This window comes from Meles meles, chromosome 17 (assembly GCF_922984935.1).
Source record: "Meles meles chromosome 17, mMelMel3.1 paternal haplotype, whole genome shotgun sequence".
Lineage (NCBI taxonomy): Eukaryota > Metazoa > Chordata > Mammalia > Carnivora > Mustelidae > Meles > Meles meles.
In genome coordinates, this window is record NC_060082.1 from 55,848,862 (window position 1) to 55,865,433 (window position 16,572).

At 38.7% G+C, this 16,572-nt stretch overlaps 1 protein-coding gene across 1 annotated transcript in view; it reads left to right on the plus strand.

Moving 5' to 3' along the window:
* The first annotated feature begins 105 nt into the window (after positions 1-105).
* NSL1 (NSL1 component of MIS12 kinetochore complex) overlaps positions 106-16,572 on the plus strand; it is a 32,483-nt gene continuing 16,016 nt past the window's right edge. The window contains exons 1-4 of the mRNA XM_045983087.1: positions 106-336; positions 3,415-3,490; positions 8,028-8,158; positions 9,669-9,723. Of these exons, the coding sequence (XP_045839043.1) occupies positions 106-336; positions 3,415-3,490; positions 8,028-8,158; positions 9,669-9,723 (493 nt within the window). The remainder of the gene's footprint in view (positions 337-3,414; positions 3,491-8,027; positions 8,159-9,668; positions 9,724-16,572) is intronic.

The window sequence follows — 16,572 nt, forward strand, 5'->3', positions numbered from 1 at the left end:
ACGCTGCCACTGCAGCGAGCTGTTTCCGGCCGGACTCGCGCTCCTTCCGCCAGTGAGAGCCCGCCCTTCCGCTTCCAGCTCGCGCCCGCAGTTCAAACTGGGAAGATGGCGGGGTATCCTGTGGTAGTCTCTTCCCCTCCGCGGGACATGGAGAGGGCAACCGGGGCGGACGACGGGGACTCGGCCGCCGCCACCTCCCGCGAGGACTTCCGGGTGCGATGCACCTCGAAGCGGGCCGTGACGGAAATGCTGGAGCTGTGCGGCCGCTTTGTGGAAAAGCTCAGGGACTCGCTGCCAGAGGAAATTCGGGAGCCCGCGCTGCGAGATGTGCAGTGGGTACGGGCCCAGTAGCCATCTCTTCTCACCCCTCACCCTCTGCCCCTCTCAAGGCTCAGAAAGAGCCTACGGTCGGCTTCGCAGAGTTAGCGGTGCCGCGCGTTCCGGTAGAAGAGGCCCGAGAAACGCGAGGGTCGAAATAGACGCTAGTGTCCGCTGGGGACTCACCGCTGAGACCAGCGCGGGCCCGTAGACAGATACAGGGCGAGCCCGTGTGTGACTTGAAAGTGAAGGAAGGAAGAATAGGTGGAATCGATGTTAATGTTATGTTTTATTTAGGCCGCTCTATTCAAGATAGCGTTTTAAGTTGTAATTAAAAAAAAAAAAGGTGAACGAGTTCTTTTCTTTTGTTCGCACTAAGAAGCTTTTCACATCGGGTGGCTTAACTTTAGAAGAGCTCATCTTTCCGGCTGGCCGCGTTTTAACTCAGTCACCGCGGAGCGGCTAGTGGCTCCCCGGTTGGACAGTGCAGACAGAAACTGAAGGAGGAATTCTCCAGGAAAGGGTAATCCTGGAACTCGGGCAGTCACCAAACGAGCCACTGGTCTTTCCTTTGGCCTGTTTTAATGTAAAGTCAGTGGAAACGTTTCCCCTCCAAGTCTGAAGTAGATAAGGAAGCTGTCTTGATTAGTAACTTCTCTGGACCTCCTAACATTTCCCCTTCCTTTCTCACATATTTTGCAAAGCCCTGAAGAAGCTAGTTTTTTTAGAGAGGCAATAGATTGAGGGATTGGTACCTGCCTTAAGGAAGCATACAACCTATCTGTAGAAAATAAGTTTAAAAGCTCATAGTGCAGCACAGTTGTGAGTTAGCATGACCACAGTGTGAAACAATAAAAATAAAGGCCAAATGGAAGAAGAATAAAATCAGCCCCTGGGTAGTGAGTCTGTTCCCACTGTCACTACCTTCTTGTGAGGAAGGCAAGAATAGACACATACTTCAGGACATTTTTAATAGTTTTGGAAAAAGACTTGCATAAAGGTCTTAGAGTTTGCCCCTTTCTAAGAAGTGCTAACGAATTTACTTTCAGAAAAAGAGGAGCTTGGCTAATCTTGGCTTATAACCTATTATACCTTAGTGGATGATAAAGTGAGTTGGAAGAAAAAAGATTTGAACAAACTACCAAGGAATTCACTTGTGTTTCATATTAAGAGCAGATAAAAGGCAGAGGCTTTAATCATGTTGACATATCTCTTTATTTAAAACCACGTAATATTGTAACAGATATTCTAAAAAAATCGTATTGATACGACTGTGCAATGAGTATTACAGTTTGTATTCTGAGATAATCCTTGAATGTCCATATATAAAGTAAGTATTTTATAAAATCTTTATAAAGTGTAGAGTGTATACTTTAACTCATAATCATTATCAGTCATTATTTGAATTATGCTTATTTTTACTTATACAAAGTGTATAAAATACATTCTTATTGTAAAAAAAAAGAGCAAAACAGCATAAACAAAAGTCTGAATTCCTCTCCCCCACCCCTCCTCCTTCCTGGAAATAATTATTGGGAGGGTCCAGGGGGCTATAATCCTTCTATACCCTTTTTTTATGGCATTACATCTCTCTTTCTTGTTTTAGTTTTTTGTTTGTTTTTTACAGTAATGGTGTTAGGCTGATGTATTTAGCAGTTTAGCTTTTTTTTTCCCTCTTCCAAATCTGTCTTTGACTATTCTTTGTCAAAGTTATGTAGAGATATACTTTATTCTTTTTAGATATTGTATGGTATGGATATAGTGTATTTAACTATTTTCCGAATTTGAAGTTAGATTTTATTTTTCCCTCAATATTTCATAATTCAAATAGTGCTTTAATAAACATTCCTAGTACATCCTTTTTATGTTTATATAAGAATAGTTCTTTAGGATACATTGCTAAGAGTGAAATTGTAAGGTAATAGGGAATGTGCGTTTAAAATTTTAACCAAATTCCTTTAGTCCCTTATTTTTAAATGTATAATGAAAGTTTTAACCTTTCAAAAAACAGACTAGTGCAGTAGATACCTGTATATCCATCACCAAATTTAACAGTTATCAGAAATTTGTTACACTTCCTATTTTATTTATTTATTTTTTAGGTAGGTTCCATGCCCAAGGTGGAGCTTGAGCTCATAGCCCTGAGATTAAAAGGGTCATGCGCTCTACTGCTAAGCTAGCAGGGTGTCCCTTCACACTCCCTATTTTTTTTTTTTTTTTAAGATTTTAAAGAAATCTTCTGTCTAAAGACAGAAAGAGAGAGATCACAAGTAGGCAGAGCAGCAGGCAGAGAGAGAGGGGGAAGCAGTCTCCCCCCTGAACAGAGAGCCCGATGCATGGCTAGATCCCAGAACCCTGAGATCCCAGAACCCTGAGATCATGACCTGAGCTGAAGGCAGAGGCTTAACCCACTAGACCACCCAGGCCTCCCTGCACTTCTATTTTTTTTTTTTTTTAAAGATTTTATTTATTTATTTGACACAGAGAGATCACAAGCAGGCAGAGAGAGAGAGGAGGAAGCAGGGTCCCTGCGGAGCAGAGAGCCTGATGCGGGGCTCGATCCCAGGACCCTGAGATCGTGACCCGAGCCGAAGGCAGCGGCTTAATCCACTGAGCCACCCAGGCGCCCCCCTGCACTTCTATTTTAAAGCAAACTCCAGATCTCGTGTCATTTCATTTCTATGTACCTCAGTGTACATCTCTAAAAAATACAGTCCTTTATGAAGTAGAAATTTATTTTATTTTGTTTTAAGCATTTTTCCCTTGTTAACACTGTTCCTTGTTCAGCAGCATATGTAGTACTTGGACCCTTGAGATTCAGCTGAGCTCAACTTTGTTAGCTTGTATTTTTTCTTCATTAAAGAAATATATAAATTTTGCATCAAATTTTCTCAGATGTAGCATAATGGTTATCAGCTAAAATGTAGGAAGAATCAGTGATTGAAATGGAATCTTCATTGAAAAGAATACAGTAATAAGCTTGTCTATTTTTCTTGATATTCTGTGTTACAAATCTGAATTCTTACTTTGCCAAAATGTTTTAGTTCAATATTTAAAGTTATTTTCAGTGACTTGAGTATTGTGAATTTATTTCAGACTTTTGAATCAGCTGTGCAAGAGAATGTCAGCATTAATGGACAAGCATGGCAGGAAGCTTCAGATAGTTTTATGGGTATGTGATTTAAATTTCCTTCTGTCATTAATTTCTGAGTGATTTTCGTAGCTAATTTTATCTTGAATGCTAATTTTTAATCCCAATTTTCAGTCTTGTTTTTTAAAAGATTTGTTTGTTTGTTTATTTGAGAGAGACAGCAGAGTGAGAGATAGCATCAGCAGGGTGGGGGCACAGAGAGAGAGGGAGAAGCAGTCTTACCGCTGAGCAGGGAGCCCCATGCAGGGCTCCGTCCTAGGACCCTGGGATCATGACATGAGCCAAAGGCAGATACCCAACCGACTGAGCCACCCAGGGGCCCCTCAGTGTCCCTGCTTCTAAAAATTTTCCTTCACCAAAAAAAAAAGTTTTCTTCACTGGGGGGAAAAGGGAAACAAATCTAGAAGGCTACTGAGGCAAACTACACAGTAGTTGCCTTGGTTTTTTAATACATGCTATCTGGCATTCTCAATAAGGTTTTCATCTGATTAGTCTTTGAAAGTATTCTTGTCAGTAGGTTGCTGGAAAATACTGTACTGCTATCTCCAGATGAAGAAACAGGCCCAGAGAATTTCTGTGATTAAAACCTTGTAAATCAAGTTGTATTTGTACAAATGATCCTTATAGTAGACAGCAAAGTACCCTTAGAAGTATGAAGTTAAATTCTAAGAGTTCCAACCATGTAAAGGATGTAGTAAATATATGGAGAAACCCCTTAGAGACAGAATGCTTTCTTTCTGTTTAATATTTAATTAATTAATTAATTTGAGAGGGAGAGAGAGAGCGAGAAAGCACAACCGGGGGAGCTGCAGAGGAAGAGGAGAAACAGACTCCCCGCTGAGCAGGGAGCCTGATGCAGGGCTCGATCCCAGGATCCCGGGATTATGACCTGAGCTGAAGTTTCACTGATGGATGCACCAAGATACGCCAGAATACTTTCTTCAAAGCAGACTTAATTGTACCCTAACTGATGGTGTTGACATATCTAAAAAAAAAAAATCAAAATTTTAATGGAAAGAAAATGGTCCGTGGTCAGTCTAAGAAGGAAACAAATTTAGTAGAAAAGAAATGATCTGTGTGAAAAAAGGGTCAGAATTCTCCAGCAAAGTCTAGGAGAAGGGCTACCCTCACAAGAGGGTCAGAGTATCTTGTCTCTCCCCATGGTCGTATTACAGAGTCTGACCAGCATAACTTGGTATCACTGCTTGGTATTACTTGCTATCCAGTTATACCCTTGAGCTGATTCCAAGCGCATCAGGTAACCCTCTGTGGTTATAATTTTTCTTCTCAACATTAAGATAATACTTTGCCCAGAATACTTCAGTGTTTAACCCTTGGGATTATAATAGTTATCCTTCAAGGTCACCAAAATTTACTTTCTGGTTTATATATTGAAATGGTAAAAGCAATAACATTAGATTTCCCGAATAACAGAATGATTGCCAATTAGTAGAGGAGAGGAAGTGTATCACAATCACCTAAGAGTATTTTTAAACTCTACGGCCTTCCCTGTGTCTTTGTTTGACTATTGTTCTGTGAAGTCAGCTTGGAGTTGCTTTATTGTTTGCTCCAGGCTGCCTTTAGCAATATGATCCATCAATTTATAGATTAAGATATGTATTTTCTAACTGGTTGGCAGCCTGGGTAGAGTGTGCTTATTCTTTGTCCCTTTTCTTCCTTAAAACTGTGAGGGGAAATAGTTCAGAATACTATAATTTTACCTGCTTTCACTGACACTTGATAATGACATACCAAATTCTAGGCCATAGATGAAAACACATGGTCCTTACTATTTAGGAATTCGTTGTTATAGGAAATGGACAGGGAATTACTATACTGTTTAGGAAGGGGGATAAGACCTAATAGAGTAATAGATAGTAATAGGGATAATACCTAATAGAGTAGATTGTTAAATGCATTTAATGAATGACAGCATGCTAGATAAAAAGGAGGAAGGATATTTGAAGCAGAGAGAACAGCATGTGCAAAGGCACAAAAGAGTGATATGTTTGGAAAATGTCAGAAATGAATTGGGAAAACTAACGGCAGGTGTGACCAGAGGTAAGCTGAGGCCAGATCACAAAGAGCCCTGAGAGTTTGCTAAGGAATTTGTACTTTATCCTGTAGACAATGGGAGCCAGTGGAGATTTTTAAAATAGAATTTACATGAAAAGCTTTGCATTTTAGAACACTGACTGCTGCCTGTGTAGGGATGGATTGGAAAGGGGTGAAATTCAAGGTGGGCTGATCTGAGGGAAGTTATTGCAGTAGTACAGTAAGAGACGGTTAAGACATGCTCAAAGAGGGGCGTCTGGGTGGCTCAGTGGGTTAATCCAGTGCCTTCGGCTTGGGTCATGATCTCAGGGTTCTGGGATTGAGTCCCGCATCGGGCTCTCTGCTCAGCAGGGAACTAGCTTCCTCCTATCTCTCTGCCTGCCTCTCTGCCTAGTTGTGATTTCTTTCCGTCAAATAAATAAATAAAATCTTTAAAAAAAAAAAAAAGACATGCTCAAAGACAAGAGAAAAGGAGAGAAGAAGGTTCTGCAGATGAGATTAAAAGGGTTTGTATCTGATCAAATACATAGAAGCAGTAAATAAGCTTCACAAGGGCAGAGGTTTGTCTGTTTTGTTCACTGGGATCATTGTAGAAATGAGCAAACAAATAAAAGGAAAGAACAAATGAATATACAGTGAAAACAACTTTCTCCTTTCCTCTGTAGCTACCCTGAAAGGACTTGATTTCAGGCTTGACCAGGTTCGTTTAAGAATTAAAGTGTAAGTTCCTCGAGAGCAGGGGCTATCTTTGTTTTTCAGCACTTGGCTTGGCATATAGTAGGTAGACAGTAAATACTTGTTAAATTGGTGACAAAATCTCTTTCAAATCTGTTCAAATTGTTTATACATTCAGTTTTATAGCTTTATCACTAGGTGGCGCTGAAAAACCATTTTTCTCCATAGAAGATTTAGCTGGGAGACTTTATTTTCTTGACTGTGAAATAGTACATTATTTCAGGCTAATGATTGAACTTTTTAATGGTAAGTTAAAATTTAGGAAAGGCTACTCATCTGAATGAGTATTCAAAGTAAGCAGCGATTGTTTTTCTCATAGTACTCTCAAAAGAATTTAGTTGCAATGTCTTGGTATTTGTTACATGAATGAGATATACCTGATGTACTTTGTTCATCTTTACCCAGTATGTATGTGTGTGTATATATATATGCTGATATGTCAGCAATGTTTGAAAGTTTCCAAAAATAAATATCATAGTTTCAGAATTCTTAGTGAAGCTTCTACTTAATAAAATAGAAAACTTTCTAGCATAGACCGTGACATAGCAGAACAGCTATGATGTGAGACCAATTAAGCCAATGACCCAGCTTTTTAGTTTAGTTTTGTTTGGAGATTTATTTATTTGAGAGAGAGTGAGGGTGTGAATGTGAGGGGGCGGGCAGAGGGAGAAGGAGAGAATGCTCAAGTAGACTCCCCACTGAGCAAGGAGACACTCGGGCTGGATCCTAGGATCCTGAGATCATGACTGAACTGAAATCAAGAGTCAGACCTGTCATCGACTGAGCCACCCAGGCACCCCGTTCTTTAGTACTTTTAACTACTTATTCTTCAAGACAACTTTCAAAATAAGGTTGATGTGCCACCTGCATTCATTTCTTCTAGAGTACTTAATTTTGGGGCCCCATTCCAGAGGCCTCTGTTGAATCAAAATTTCTGCACTTCTGACAAGTTCCCCATGTAATTATTTTGCTGAAGTTTGAGATTCACTATTTTAAAACAGGAAAGCAACAGATAAGAGTTTTAGTTAAATCAAAGTATAAAGTCACCGTGTCTCTTACTTTTTCCTGCTATTTATCCATTTGTGTCTATTTCAGATTTCACTTTTCTGCCTGCTACTGTCACAGCTTAGGTGCAGCACATAATAAAGTCAAAACATGTTGGAAACTCTTAACATTAAATCCAGTTCTTTTATATTTTATCATCCTTCTTTCCTTACACTTTGTCCTGCAGCCACTTAGAACTTTTAGTTTTAGAACAGTTTCCCAAAACATCTGTGATCTTGCAAATACGTTTGCTCTGCCTAAAGTGCTTCCTCCTGTTATTTTTTGTCCCACTTTTTTTAATCCAGTGGATTTACATTTATATTTCAAGCCTTGGCTCAAATGTTGCTTTCTGTTTAAAGTCTTAAATTCCCCAGGTAGAGTTAGTGTTCTCTTATTCTGTGTCTATATAGCATTTTGTTCATACCTCAATTGCATTTAACAAGTTGTTTTGCAGTTATGTTTCTTCCAGGGTCTTAGAAAGCAGGGATCATGTTATATTCATCTTTGTATTTTTCTGATTTAGGCCTGGCTTCCCATAGGTGCTCAGTAATTGGTTTTTCAGTGAGTAAATAAATGAATTAATCACTAAAGTGGGGGGGTCCATTAACTTACATATTCATTTTCAATTATTTTGTATTTTCTAAATTTAGCTTGTTAAATTTCTATATAGAATGTAAGCAATGTGTTTTAAGAAATTTTTGATACTGTTTGTCTCTTGAAATAGATTCTGATATCAAAGTACTTGAAGATCAGTTTGATGAAATCATAGTAGATATAGCCACAAAACGTAAGCAGTACCCCAGAAAGATCCTTGAATGTGTCATCAAAACCATAAAAGCAAAACAAGAAATTCTGGTAAGATGATTTATCTTTGAGATAATAAGCTTTGTTTTATGTCTGTTTTACTGTAAAAAATTTAAAGTATGAGGTCTGTGTGGACACACATGACATTTTGTTTTCTGTCTTTTCTTACTCAATTACTACTGTTTATCGCGTAAGATTTTTTTTTCCAGTTCTAAGTTATACTAGATTTTGAACATAGCTAGCTGATTCTAAAATATAATTTGAGGAAAGAAGACTAACTTTACAATTCTGAGACAGGAAAGAAAAATAAATTTATTATTTTTTTTTTAATTTTTATTTTTAAAGGGCTTAAGAAGGTTTTTTTTTAAAGATTTTATTTATTTATTTGACAGACAGAGATCACAAGTAGGCAGAGAGAGAGGAAGGGAAGCAGGCTCCCCGCTGAGCAGAGAGCCCGATGTGGGACTCGATCCCAGGACCTTGGGATCATGACCTGAGCCGAAGGCAGAGGCTTTAACCCACTGAGCCACCCAGGCGCCCCTATCTTTTTTTTTTTAAGATTTTATTTATTTGAGTTGGGGCAGTGGGAGAAAATCTTTAAGCAGACTCCCTGCTAAGTGCAGAGCTTGACCTGGTGCTCAGTCTCACAACCTCTGAGATCATGACCTGAGCCAGAACCAAAAGTCAGACACTTAACTGACTGAGCCATCCAGGCGCCTCAATAAATTTATCTGTTAAGCCTTTTCTTTCTTTGTGTCATTTGTGTTTGGCACATTATTTGTATATGTTTATAAATTCTGGAAGGCCTCTTTAGCTTAAATTGGTGATGAAGGTTGAATACCTGTCATAACACTGAAATTTACTTTATAAATTGTGTGTAATTTGTTTTGCTCCAAAAGTCACGATGGTGTGGGAGTAGGTTTGCTGGGAATGGCACTGCCTCTGGAGCGAGAAACACATGTTGCTTTAAATTATGTTATACTACTTATCATTAATTTTTGAAGTTAGCATGCTTTCACCTTTAAATCTTCCAGTTGCTTTTTGTCAGGAATTGTTTTAGACAGTGCAGGCATTGTTCTGTGAGAAAAAAATATAAGCAGAATTTTTCCTTTTTTTTTCCTCCAAAGCATTTTCAAAAAAATACCCTACTCTATCCTCTCCCACTCAGCCTTGCTTTTTAAAGCTTCCCTAAGGAAAACATTCAAAATGTATTTCTTTTCTCTCTGTTATTACCCCCTTTCCTGGTAAACTTAACTGGTAATGAGTATTGCATAAAAGAAAGAAGGCTGGTGGGCCTTCTGTGGCCCGCTGTGTACTGCTGTGTACTGCTGTGGAAGTTTAAAAATGGACGCAGAATGGATTGATGGGGTGAGGATACTAAAGGCAGCCCTTTTAGAAAACATTTTTAGCTCCTGCTGGCTTTGGGCAGGAGTAGGGAACATTTTTACCCTTTCTTTTTGCTAAGTTGTAGATCTTATTCCATGTCAGCCTTGCCCAGGGAGGGAAATGTTTATATGAAGGATTAAGTGATTAAATCTGTTTTACTTTATATTGTGTTTAGAAGCAGTATTACCCTGTGGTACATCCATTGGACCTCAAATATGACCCTGATCCAGGTGAGTCATTGCTCATTTGTGGTAAAAGTGAAGCATCAGCTTGTAATTTTTATGAGTTCCTAATACTCTTTTAAAGGTGTCAGTGTGAAGGATCTCTTCGACGCTCTAACTTACTACTGTGTTTAGCTCTTCTCTAAGATTATACAAACTTGGCTCTAAATGTACTCAGTAATCTCCAGAAGTAGGTCCTAGGAATCTGGACTTTTATAAAGCTCTCCCTTGACCTGGACTATTACAACATCTCAGTCTCTAACTTCTGTTATAGTACCCTCCCATTTCTCACTGCGACTGTACTGTCTGTGCTTTGTATTACGGCCTAAGTTATACTGTTAAAGCATTCATGGTGTCACTCCCCAGCGTGATAACTGTCATTGGTTTCTCAATGTTTGCAAAATAAAATCCAATAAAAATATATTGTTGAGCTCAAGAAGAGATATGCATACTTGATAAACCTTTCAACTCAATTCTGTTTCCATTTAGATGCATCCTTTAAAACTCAGAGAAATAAAATCTTATGTAAATCTAGCAACAGAATTTGCATTGCTAAAACTGTGGATCATAGATATTTTTAAATGGCTCTATTCACACATTTAAAAATTCGTAACAATTTTCCTAAGAGATCTTTTGGTGTTTTCCTTGGCATTCAAAAATACCATTTATTTATTTCTTTAATTTTTTTTTAAGATTGTAGTAATTTGTTATTAGAGAGAGTGAGAACACATGTGCACGTGCAAGCCAGGGAGGAGCTAAGGGAGAGGGACAAGCACATTCCGTGCTGAGCACGCAGCCTGATGTGGGACTCAGTCCTGCGACCCTGAGACCATGACCTGAGCTGAAATCAAGAGTCAGGTGTTTATGGGTGCCTGGGTGGCTCAGTGGGTTAAAGCCTCTGCCTTCAGCTCGGGTCATGATCCCAGAGTCCTGGGATCGAGCCCCACATCGGGCTCTCTGCTCAGCGGGGAGCCTGCTTCCCTCTCTCTCTGCCCGCTTCTCTGCCTGCTTGTGATCTCTGTCTGTCAAATAAATTAATAAAAAATCTTAAAAAAAAAAAAAAGAGTCAGGTGTTTAACTGACTGAGACACCCTGGTGCACCCCCCCCCCCTTTTTTTAAGTACCATTTCTGAACTTTTAGAAGAACAGTTAAAACCTTGATTTGTTTGTATGGGCTACTTATACTTATGCGTACTTTATCTTTGTCTAATTGTGCACTACTTTCTAATATGTCCCCTGCCCCTCCTAAATCTCCCAAAGCCAATGGGGATAAACCAAGAGGGGGATGTACAAGTGTATAGATACTCAGAAATTTGTTAAAATCACAGCATTCACTCTGTTTGACAAATAAAAATTGACTTAGGCCCACTAAAAAGGGGAAGTTGCCAAAATGTAGTAATTGACATAGACTTGTTTTGATTTTGAGCAACATGAAGATAATAGTTGAAACTTGTGGTATCATAATTACTCAAGTATTATTTTTCTTTTCTTTCTTTCTTTTTTTTTAATATTTTATTTATTTGTCAGAGAGAGAGAGAGAGCCCACAGGCAGACAGAGTGGCAGAGGGAGAAGCAGGCTCCCTGTGGAGCAAGGAGCCCGATGTGGGACTCGATCCCAGGACGCTGGGATCATGACCTGAGCCGAAGGCAGCTGCTTAACCAACTGAGCCACCCAGGCGTCCCTCTTTCTTTCTTTTTTTTGTGTAAACTCTGCACCCAGTGTGGGGCGTGAATTCATGATCCGGAGATCAAGAGTTACATGCTCTGCAACTGAGCCAGCCAGGCGCCCTGCCTCAAGTATTACTTTTTAGATATAATTATCCTCTAAAGAAACTTGTAAACTTTTTATCTTAGGAGGGAAAACAAATTTACTTTAATGATCTTTAAGGTCCCCTCTCTCTCTTTCAAATAAATAAATAAAACTAAAATAATAACCTTTTGATAAATCCTATCTCATTTACAACAACATACCTTACAGTACTGCTTAACTTGTAATACATCTAACTGATAAAATCATACAAAATTAACTAAAATGGCTTAGGAAAATAGAAAGCATACATTTGTATGGAACCTAAGAGTTTGAATAATCTGCATGGGAAAGTTTTTGTGGGAACTTCTTGAAAATTTTTTCTTGTTATTAGAATATTAAGTGATATCAAATTTATTTGAAAGCTGACATTTTTAAAGTTTTTTTGTTTTTTTTTTAATTTGACAGAGAGAAATCACAACTAGGCAGAGAGGCAGGCAGAGAGAGAGGAGGAAGCAGGCTCCCTGCAGAGCAGAGAGCCCGATGTGGGGCTCAATGTGGGGCTCGATCCCAGGACCCTGGGATCATGACCTGAGCTGAAGGCAGAGGCTTTAACACACTGAGCCACCCAGGTGCCCCGAAAGCTGACATTTTAAAAAGATGTTTTTCTGGTTTTCAAAAAGCAATACTCAGCCAATGTGTATAACATTAATTTGGCAGTCACGTTAAGAACTTTGAGGTATACGTAGTTAAAGTAAACAGATTCTCCTATAAAGAGCTTCTGTTTGAGTGTAAGAGATGAACATAAAATAATTCTTTCATGCCCTTAACTGGTTCTTTTCCCAGTTTTCCCTGAGTAAATGGTACCTTCATCTGCATTTTTGCTTTAGTTAGAAGTCAGCCTTTCCTGCCTTGAACTCCTCATATCCAATCCATCAATAAACTACAAATTATTCCTTTGAAATAAAATCTCACATTCATCTATTTCTCTCCATCCTGCTATTATCACTTTTAATCTAGATCATCATCATTTTAGTTAGGATTTCTGCACAGACTTTCTAGGTCTTCCTAGTTCACTCTTGTTTTTTCCCATTCCATTGTATATGTATATTGGGCAGAGTTGATTTTTTAAAAGTTCTTTGAAATATTTCAAACATATAGAAAATATGGAGTATAACATAATGGACATCTTTGTTGCTACCACCCATGTTTAAGGGCTATTCACATTTTTGTCAGATTTGTTGCAGACCTTTTTTAGGAACCTGTGGATGCACTTGAAACCTTCTCTGTACTCTTTTACCATTCTATTCTATTCTCTCTTACTTCAGAAGTATCACTATCTTCAAGCTGAGTGGATCCTTACTATCCATGTTACTCTTTTACTCTATAGACATGTAACCAGAAATAATGTATGGCATTCATTTTTTAGATTTTTATATAAGTTGTATCATACCAATCATATTCTGCAACTTTTCCCTCCTTGACATCGTATATACACAAAGCTTTCTATGCACTGAGCTAATATATAGTATTCCAGAATATGAATAAACCACTGCTTATCCATTCCTCTGTTTCAAGACACTTAGATTACTTCTTTTTTTGCTGTTATAAATAGTATTACAATGAACATTCTTATAAGTGTTTCCTTATATAGTGTAAATATGCCACAGATTTTATGGAGTACATTTCTGGAAGCAGAATTTCTAGGTCATAAGGTTTGTTTCTATTCAGCTATTACATTTGAACTGTTACTCTTAAGCCATAATGTTCTATTACATATGAACTTTACTGCCCATCCAAAGTAGTTGTATCAGTTTACATTCCCACCAGCAGTGTTTGAAAGTTCCTGCTTTCCCATATTTTGCCAACATTTGTTACTGTCAGGCTTTCAGTATAATCACAGTTATACAGCCATCACCAAAATAAATTTTTAAACATTTCTATCACTTCAGAAAGAAATCTCATACTCCTTAGCCATATTCTCCCCCAGTCTCTTCCCTCTCTCCCCTGGCCCTAGGCAACCACTAGTCTGCTTACTGTCTATAGATTTGACTGTTCTGGACATTTTATATAATGGAATCATGCAATATGTCGTCCTTTAAGAATGAAACTAGATGAAACGAGAGAGGGAGACAAACCATTCTTAAAATTAAGAATTTTAGGAAACAAACTGAGGGTTGCTGGAGGGGAGGGACGTGGGGGATGGGGTAACTGGGTGGTAGACATTGGGGAGGGTATGTGTTGTAATGAGCACTGGGTATCACATGAGACCGATGAACCATGACCTGTACCCCTGAAACAAATCATACATTATATGTTAACTAATTGAATTTAGTTTAAAAAAAAATTGGGTGCCTAGGTGGCTCAGTCAGTTAAGTGGCTACCTTTGGCTCAGATCGTGATCTCAGGATCCTGGGATCGAGTCCCACATTGGGCTCCCTGCTCAGCGGGGAGTCTGCTTCTACCTCTCCCTCTGCCTGCTGCTCTCCCTGCTTATACTCTCTCTCTCTCTGTGTCAAATAAATAAATAAAATATTTTTTAAAAATTAATAAAAAAAAAGAATGAATGGCTTCTTTTAATTAGCATAGTGTTTTCGAGGGCCATCTGTGTAGTAGCATGTATCACTGCTTCATTTCTTTTCATCGTCAAAGAATATTCCCTTTTATGTATATACTTTCCATTTATCCATTCATCAGTGTAGAGACTTTTCTTTTTTAAAGTAGGCCCTGTGCCCAGTGTGAGGCTTGAACTCATGACTGTGAGATCAATAGTTGCATGCTCTACTGACTGAGCCAGCCAGGCATCCCCAGTGTAGAGATATTTCTGAGTTGTTTCCATGTTTGACTATTATGAACAATGCTGCTGTGAACATTTATGTACAAGTTTTGTGTGGACATGTTTTCAGTTCTCTTGAGTATATGTAACTAGGAATGGGATTGCTGGATTATATAGTAACTCTAGATTTTTTTTTTTAAAGACATTCATTTGAGAGAGAGAGAGCACAAGTGGGGTGGGAAGGGCAAAGGGAGAGAGAGAGCAGACCCCCCACTGAACTGGGAACCTGATGTGGGGCTCCATTCCAGGACTCTGATATCATAACCTGAGCCAAAGGTAGATGCTTAACTGACTGAGCCACCCAGACACCCTCTCCCTTATTTTTTTTTAAGATTGTATTTATTTATTTAGATACAGAGCACATGACCCGTGGTAGGGGCAGAGGGAGAGGGAGAGAAGAGAATCTCAAGTAGACTCTACACTGAGCATGGATCCCTACTTGGGGGCTCCATCTCATGACCCTGAGATCATGACCTCAGCAGAAATCAAGAGTGGGTTGCTTAACCGACTGAGCCACTCAGGTGCCCCAACTGTAGTTGAGCTTTTTGAGGAACTGCTGAACTGTTTTCCAAGGCAGCTATACCATTCACATTACTACCAGGAGAGTGTGAGGGTTCCATTTGCTCCACAGCCTCACCAAATCTTGTTATGTTTGTCTTTTTATGGCCATTCTAATGGGTGGGAAGTGGTATCTTACTGTGATTTTGATCGGCATTTCTCTTCTGATTAACAATGAGCATCTTTTCTTGTGCTTATCGGTCATTAGTTTATCTTTGGAGAAATGTATATTCATATGCTTTGACCATTTTTTTTTTAAGATTTATTTATTTGACAGAGATCACAAGCAGGCAGAGAGGCAGGCAGAGAGAGAGAGAGGAGGAAGCAGGCTCCCCGCTGAGCAGAGAGCCTGATGCAGGGCTCGATCCCAGGACCTGGGATCATGACCAGAGCTGAAGGCAGAGGCTTTAACCCACTGAGCCACCCAGGCGCCCCTGCTTTGACCATTTTTAAATTGTATTATTTATCTTTTTATTTTTTATTATTTTTATTTTTTAAGGTTCTATTTGTTTATTTGACAGAGAGAGATCACAAGGAGGCAGAGCAGCAGGCAGAGAGAGAGAGGGAAGCAGGCTCCCCACTGAGCAGGGAGACCGATGCAGGACTCAATCCCAGGACCCTGAGATCATGACCTGAGCCGGAAGCAGAAGCTTAGCCCACTGAGCCACCCAGGCGCCCCTATTTATCTTTTTATTGTTGAGTTGTAATTATTCTTTATATATTCTGGAAATCAGTCCATTATCAGATACATGATTTACAAATATTTTCTCCTTTGTCTTTGTGTTGTCTTTCACTTTCTTGATGGTTTTCTTTGAAGTACAAAAGTTTTAAATTTTGATAAGTCCAATTTATTTACTTTTTTCCTTTGATTGTTTACACATTTGATGTCCTATCTCAGAAACCATTACCTAATAATACAAGGTCATGGAGATTTGTTTCTAAGAGTTTTATAGTTTTAGTTCTTACATTTAGGTCTTTGATCCATTTGAGTTAATTTTTGTGTGGTGTGAGGTAGGACTCCCAACTTCGTTCTTTTATGTATGTATATCTAAATTGTTTCCAGCACCATTTGTTGAAAAGACTATTTTTTACTTTGGTGAATTGTACTGGCACCTTGTTAGAAGTGAGTTAACTGTAATGTGCAGATTTATTTCTGGTCCTACAGTTATATTTCATTGATCTGTATATCTGTCCTTGGGCCAGTACCACACTGTTTTGATTATTAAAGTTTTGCAGTAAGTTTTGAAACCAAAGCATGCAAGGCCTCCAGCTTGGTGTTTGGAAGGGAATTTAAGGGAGCCAGGAATGTTTGGCATTCCTGGCTCCCTTAAATTTCCATATGAATTTTAGCATCAGTTTGTCAATTCTGCAAAGAAGCCAGCTGGGATTTTGATAGGGATTGTGTTGAAATTGAAGATTAATCTGGGAGTAATGCTAACTTAATGTTAAGTTTTCCAGTCCATGAACAACAAACATCTTTCCATTTATTTAGATCTTTGATTTCTTTCAACAAAGTTTTCTAGTTTTTAGCACTTCTTTTGTTACATTTATTCCCAAGTATTTTATTCTTTTGATGCTAATGTAATTGGAATTTTGAGAAATTTTATTTTCACTTTGGTCATTGCTATTATATAGGAATGGAATTGATTTTTATGTATTGATCTTGCTGAGCTCATTTATTAGTTCTAATAGATTTTTAGTGGATTCTCTAGAATTT